General features: G+C 40.3%; 1 protein-coding gene across 1 annotated transcript in view; it reads right to left on the reverse strand.

The window, feature by feature from the left end:
• Window positions 1–5898: 5898 nt before the first annotated feature.
• Window positions 5899–7272, reverse strand: part of LOC119420298 (phospholipase D1-like) — an 18662-nt gene continuing 17288 nt past the window's right edge. Inside the window, exons 21-22 of the mRNA XM_037687686.1 lie at window positions 6233–6347; window positions 5899–6123 (exon numbers count right to left, since the gene is read on the reverse strand). Coding sequence (XP_037543614.1) covers window positions 5899–6123; window positions 6233–6347 — 340 coding nt within the window. The remainder of the gene's footprint in view (window positions 6124–6232; window positions 6348–7272) is intronic.

A 7272-nucleotide genomic window follows, 5' to 3' on the forward strand; every position in this document is an offset into this window, starting at 1 on the left:
AGCTATGCTGGACCTGAGTTTAATTCGCTCGTGACAAATTCCTCCATTTCTCACCATTTCAGTCATGGCGTCAATGGAGGAGGAAGAGATCACTGCCTCTTGGCCAAAAAAAAAAAAAAAAAAAAGGACAGATCAGGGATGAAGAAGGGGAATTTAATACATTGGTGTCGCATACAAAACAGTCCGTTGCTGGGCAGTTTATTGTGCGACACCACGTACACGTATGCGGTCGTAAAAATTTGAGCTTTGCACAGACATGCTCTGGGGGGTACGCTCGTACCTCTGCGTACGTATGTGCATACCTCTGCTTATGGATGTATGCGGCAGTATACTGGGGGCTTTAGGGTGGCCATGTTGGATTATTATTATCATTATTAAACCCAGTTTTTGACAGTGAACTTTCTTGTCTTGATGCAGTCATACACCAAAATGGAAGTTGGCACATTGCTTATTTTTCAAATTATCCAACTCATAATGTTACATATATACATACTCCTCTGGCTCTCGCTCAAGACAGACACCTCTGCTCTCCCTCCCCCTATTATCCTCTTCCTCCTGCTTTTGTTCTCTGTGTGTCTTGGAACTCCTGGTACATATCTCCCAAATGAAAAATACTATTATGGATCTGTTGAGCTGGACTTTCAACGCAATCGACAAAATATTTTCAACAAAATGAAATGGTCCTGGAGAACCGTCTTGTTCAGTTGAGCCTCACACCGCGGAGTACGTCAGAGATCCGTGGGGAGTTTGGCAGCTGATGTGGCTCTCAGTTATATCTCAGGAGGACGCCAAAGACATTTTTATATTTGGATTTATGATAGCAGGATTTCTGCTCTTTGGCATCAGCAGGGCTATGTTTTATCAACTTTTGAAGAAGACATCGGCAGCAGTTTCAGCCATGGCAAAGCTTCCAAGTCTGTGTGAAGGTTTTGTTTGTGCTATGAGTACTCAAAATCAGCTGATTTATGAGCTAAACCGCAAGATGGAGGCAATTTGTGAAAATTGCAGGCCACCTGCGGCTTCTAGAACTCGCCAGCATGATGGGATTAACCTTGAAGAGGGCTCAGAACACAGATCAGTGGAGTAGAATACCCATTAAGCTGGCCATTTTGGATCAGGAAAGTTCCAGCAGGACTCAAGGTCTGCCAGAAGAAAATCAACAGTTGTGGCTTATCTGAATCTGACTCCCCCGTTTGCCGGCTGAACAACAACAGCAGGACTGTGTCCTATCTGAAAGGGCTCATGGACAAATCCCAATGTCTTAATGTCAAATACATATGTAATCTTGTTTATAAATGTGCTTGCTGTATCCTGGTACAATGATAATAAAGCTTATTCTGATTCTGATTCTACTTTAACTGGCAGCAGCCATCTTGAATTTTGACATGGCAACCCAATTTATGAAAGGAAGCTTCTTTTTTTTTGACAGAGGAAAAAAATTCCCTCCCTCATCTTTGTCACCTTGGCTTCACGTAAACACTTGCCAAAATACACAATATTATTCCATATCATATAATTGAGTACTTACATTAAATGCATATTGCGCACCAACTTATATGCTAAATTTGTAAACTAATGGATCGTGTAAGATCTGTTATCACTCTCTTCACTTTCACTTTATTTTATTAGGTCCCGAAGGGCAATTCATTTACAGTAGGTAGTGGTGATGATGACAGCCAGCACATTCATACAAACTTTACACATGACAAAATTCATAAAAACAGGATAAAAATGTACATTCAAAACAAGATTAAAAAATATAAAAGCATTACTAAAAGGAAGAGAGAGAGAGAGAAAAAAAGAGTTGGACTGTGATAATTATGCCTATGTGATTGGGACAACTCTCAGCTCCTATTAAACCAAATTCCTCTCAATATCTTTAAAACTGACTGAGTTATAACAATATCTCTATTTGCTATTTCCAGTTGGTTTTGGTGGCCATCCTGAGTCAGGTTGACTTCAAATGTTAATGAGGTGTATTTGTAGCTTCAGTGACTTCTTTTTGAGAATTTCTTTAGAATCCATCTATAGTCATTTCATCTAGATGTTTTACCATCTGACTGAAAAATATACAGATATCAACATGACTACTTGTCCTTCATGATGGTTGTTGATAAAAACAAGCAAAAAAAATAAAAATAAAAACCTCCTGAAATCCTTTGCTCTTGCCCCCGGCTGACAGTTTCAGCAGTCAGTGGGAACTGTGTCAGACATTATATCACCTCTCAGCTGGACATCAACAAACGCTTCATGCCTGTGAGCAAATATAACATAAGGCAGACACACGAGACACTTCATGGCTCCTCAGCACAACGTGGAAATAGCTGCACAGTCAGTGGAGTGATCTGTACTGGACTGCTGACAACACGGTGAAAAGACTATCCACTTGGTTGTCATGGAGATGTAGAAAACATCTAAAAACTAGCAGTAGATCAGCCTAGCAGCCTTTAATTATCTTGTCCCACTTTATTTTTTGTTTTCTCACATTTCCTCTAGGTGAAAACATGAAAATAACTTCCACAGGAACGGTCAGTCTTCCTGCTGTCGGATCAGTTTCTGTATTCTGGTGAAACCGTCCGGGTTTGGTCACCACTCGTACGAGCGCTCTCTCCTTTTCTGCCCCGTTGAGTCTTTATTTCAGCTGCCATCCAATCATCTCTTTATAACCGTCACCATAACAACCACAAATGTTCTGACAGGTTCTCTGGCGCTGCAGTGAGGTGAAGCCTCAGAGGGAGACGGGGAGAGAAAGAGACAGAGCCGCCCACCCGACCAAAAACCCTGCACCAATAAATGTACAGTATGTTCCCAGATCATGTGAGGTGCTGCTTTTCCAAATACAACCTTACATTTCTCTCCCGAGTCGCACTTTTATTTAAGTGAGGTTTACACAACGATCAGCCCTGCTGAGATTATGAGGAAACAAACTCTCAAACATCTATTTGTCCATTTATTGTCCTACCATATCAGCAATCTTTCACGACCATGAACGGCGTACTATAAGGATTAAAGGGTAGCTGAGAGTTATTTCCATTACATAATCCAAGCAGTTTGCCCTGCAAGTTGTCAGGCACATGCATCCCTTCAAAGACTGCAACACCTTTAATTTTTGCAGAATTTCTGGGATAACATTTAATTTACTAATTTGCTACTTTATAACATTTTGCCAATACCAGGTTGAACCACCTCTGCCTTCAGAACTGTCTTAGTTCTTTGTGGCATTGATTCAACAAAACATTCCTGAGAGATTTTGGGCAATATTGACGTTAGTGTCATGATAGTTGCTGCAGGATTGTCAGCTGCTTCTGCACAACATGAATGTTCGGTTCTTCCACATCCCAAAGGTGCTCAACTGGACTGAGATCTGGTGGCTGTGGAGGTCATTGGAGCTCAATGAATTCAGACTTATCCAATCTTCCAATCTCTTTATTGTCCAATTTTGGTGAGCCCATCCAAAATGTAGGCCCAGTTTCCTGTTCTTATCTAACAGGAGTGGCACCCGATGTGGTCTTCTGTTGTTGTGGTCCATCTGCTTTGAGGTTGATGTGAGTTCAGAGATGGTATTCTGAAGACCTTTGCTGTAGTTCTCAGGACATTATTACCTGCTAACTAACATTGCTCTCAGGACATTATTACCTGCAGTGTTCCCTCAGTGCGGAGTGAACTTGGCAAAAGGGCCTTCTACTCCGCTCCTATTTCCTAGAATATCTTGCAAAAAGACTTGAAGCTCTCGACCTTGACCTCTCTAAGTGGCTTTAAGAATCTGTTGGCCTCCTGTCAAGGACCAATGCAGACATGTTCCTGTTTTTAGTTTTCTACATTCACCTTATCATCTAGCTGTTTTTGCTACTGTTTTGCCATCTTATTTTAATTTGTAAAAAATAAAAAATAAATCTGTATGCCTCTTTTATAACTGTCTATTGTTGTCGCTGTTCATTGTTTTCATCATTCTTTGTTGAAATCGGGTCTCCCTTGAAAATGAGTCCCCGAGGCTCAGTGGGATTAACTTGTCTAAATAAAGGTTGAATGAATGAATGTAGTGAGTGGTTATTTGAGATACTGTTATATTTTGTCAGCTCAAACCTGTCTATCCATTTTCTTCTGAACTATGAAATTAACAAGGCTTTTTTTGTCCACACAAATGCCACTCACTGGATCCAATTTGGACTGTTCTCTGTCAACCCTAGAAATGGTTGTGCATGACAATCCCAGTAGATGAGCAGTTTCTGTAGTCTTTGGACCAGTCAGACTGGCACCAACAACCATGCCATGTTTAAAGTCATTTAAATGCCCTTATCCATTCTCATGCTTGTGTAGTGGACTAGGCCTGATGTCGAAACCTTGACCTTAGGCACCTTGTGGGACAGAAACTGTCATTTCATTGATTTGAATCCAGAAATACAGGTTCACCCATCCTGAGACTTTCTTTCTTGAAAATTCAAGTGAAAGAACACTCTCTTTTCTATTATCATTACTGTTTTACAAATGTTTGATAATCAAAGTGTTTTAGTTCAAACATTTTAGATGTTACAGTGAACTAATCAATTTTTATTAACTGTGAAAACAGTAACAATGATTATTTTTTAATCCTCATGCAAAGTTAGAATTCATGTTAAGGCCTGTTACAGAGTAATTATGCATTTTCTGATTTTCTGTCTTTGAATGAGCAGTGTACGTTTGTTCCAAGGTCTGAGCCGAAGCAGACAAGTGTTGGAACAACTGTCTTGTTTTTAAATCCTCTCAGACGTAAACAGAGAAGTTGGCACCTGTTTCTCCAAACTCGCCCAAACATTTCTCTCGCCTGTCTGAAAAACAGTTTCAATCTGTTCCATAACATTCTTGCTGTTTTCTGACTTCTAGTAACCTTTTACGTCACAAAACACACCCCTGTCTGGTCGACATTGACCAATAAGAAAACTCCCAAATGAACCGGAAATAGAGCCCTTTAAAATGTCTGTACTTCCTAGTTCTCTCATATCTGTTTCTGTGAGTTGCCGTTGGAGTCGGGCTGGAGAGTTTGCAGCTCCAGTCGTTTGGGAGAACAGAAGTCCAGCCATGATAAGGCTCTTCCGAGATTGGGATTATAACATCTTCCACCTCTGAGTGGAACTCGGACGAACCCCACTCATGTGAGGTCCACTGGCTGAGGTGAACTTGTGTCAGACGGAATATCGTCACTACTTCGGACGAGTCACAGCCATCCTATGGAGACGCTGGACAGGTAGCGTTAACTGGAACTCCGTATCCGCTGATTCATCTTCAGAGAGGTAACGAGTCAAGTTCACTACCGAGCGTACCGAGGAAAGCTGGGTTTGAATGGAGAGTGTCGTTTCTGGTCAACACTCTCCCTCACACACCATCTTTTACTCCCTTTAAACTTCATTTTCCATCTTTAAATTCTTCTATCAAGTAGAAATCATTCCAGATATTTTAGAAATGTCTGTGTAAAGTGCTCATCCACCGCCGTGTGGATAATCAATCACTTGTATAGCTCGCTAAATTAGCCATGTTGTTATTTTTCAATGTGCCAAATTGATGTAAATGTTTGATGTTAAACTTTGATTCTGTAAATAAATGACCACATTCATTTTGATGGGTCAAAGATAAATAACGTCTCACGATACATTTTATTAAATTCAATGCACGTTATATACAGTCCAGAAAAATGAAAGAACTCGTTTAATTTATGAATATATCATGCATATGTTACTCTACATCTGGTGGCCCGCAAATCAATGAAATGACAGTTTCTGTCCCACAAGGTGCCTAAGGTCAAGGTTTCGACATCAGGCCTAGTCCACTACACTTGGTTTGAACTTCAGCAAGTCGTCTTCACCACGTCCGCATGTCTAAAAGCATCGGGTTGCTGCCATATTTGTAAAAAGCAGTTAACAGAGCTTATGTCCAGAGTGTTAAGGGAGCCATGCCTTCTTTCGAAGTTGATGGAGGCAGCAACGTTTCCCCAGACAAGAACTTCAGAGGAAAGTGGACCAGCAGCCCTCGAACTGCTCTCAGCTCCTCTTCTGCCTTCTCCAAGTTTGTGTCACAAAGGGGCTGCTGGCTGGAATACTCGTTCAGCTGCTGCATGTTTTGAACAGTGTCGCAGGGAAGGCACTTAAAGACCTGTGATGAAAGCAAAGTCGCACAGCAGAGGAGCAAAAAACAAAGAGAAGAGAGGTGTGAAAACCAACAGCAATGGTGATAAAGATGTGCAATCGGTTAAAATTTATACCTGTTCATAAATGTTGGTGTTAAGTTTGGCAGTTTTGTTCCAAATCCCGAAGAAGTCATCACTGACTGGATCTTCTATGTTGATACTGGGTTCGGAATTTGCACTGAGAAGAACGCTGTTGGAAAGTGAATAAATCAACACAGGCCTCAAGTTAAAGAAATAGTATGGCCATTTTAAAGTCATGTTGTTTCAAATAGTTGTCAATAATTAGTTTCTTCTTAGCAGTTTCAGAGCTTGGATCATGAAGAAAAGGGTAGAAGTCTTTCAGGCTAGGCTAACAGTTAGCCAAACTAGGGCCCCTTTCATAATTTCTCAAAAATGCCATACCAATGTAAAATAAAAATATATACGCCAAAAATTTGCATTACATCACATGTTCCGTTTTTTTATTGTTTGTCAACTAAACAACGCCTGTGTTGCTATGCAAGTGTAGCTGTACTGAATAGAGTTGGACTGATTTTGTTTTTTCTATGTCAAATACCCATCTTTAAAAATCAGGGCAGCCTATGATCTATATACACCAATTTTGGGGGTCAATAGTAGTACTGTCAATAATAACAGTAAGCAGAGACTGAGCGAAGTACTGACGACTTATTGTAAGTTTAGGCAAGTGGAGTGCTGATGAGGAAGATATCAGATCAGCGGTTTGTGTGTGTGTGTGAGATATTTTTGTTTATGTCTCTATAAAGATGTGTCACAACAAATGTTGCAGTAAAGAATTCATCTTCTAGCAATGTGGCAATGAGATGCATTATCAACGCTAAGTGTAGCTTCATGCTAATGCCGCTTACCTGCGTGTATGCTACGTGTGAAATATACACACTCCTAGTAATTTTTAAAGTGTAACCTTTGTGTTTATAGTTCTCACAGTGGCAAAAGGGGTCTGGCAGTGAAAGTAAAGATGAGCTATTGTTCAACTAAACAAAGCCATCAGTTAATAAGCACTCGTCCTTCATGAGTCACTACAGAGCAACAGTGGTTTTATATATATATATATATATATATATATATATATTGAACAACCTTCAGAATACTTTGTA

The sequence above is a fragment of the Nematolebias whitei genome, chromosome 14 (assembly GCF_014905685.2).
Source record: "Nematolebias whitei isolate Nwh7 chromosome 14, NemWhi1, whole genome shotgun sequence".
Lineage (NCBI taxonomy): Eukaryota > Metazoa > Chordata > Actinopteri > Cyprinodontiformes > Rivulidae > Nematolebias > Nematolebias whitei.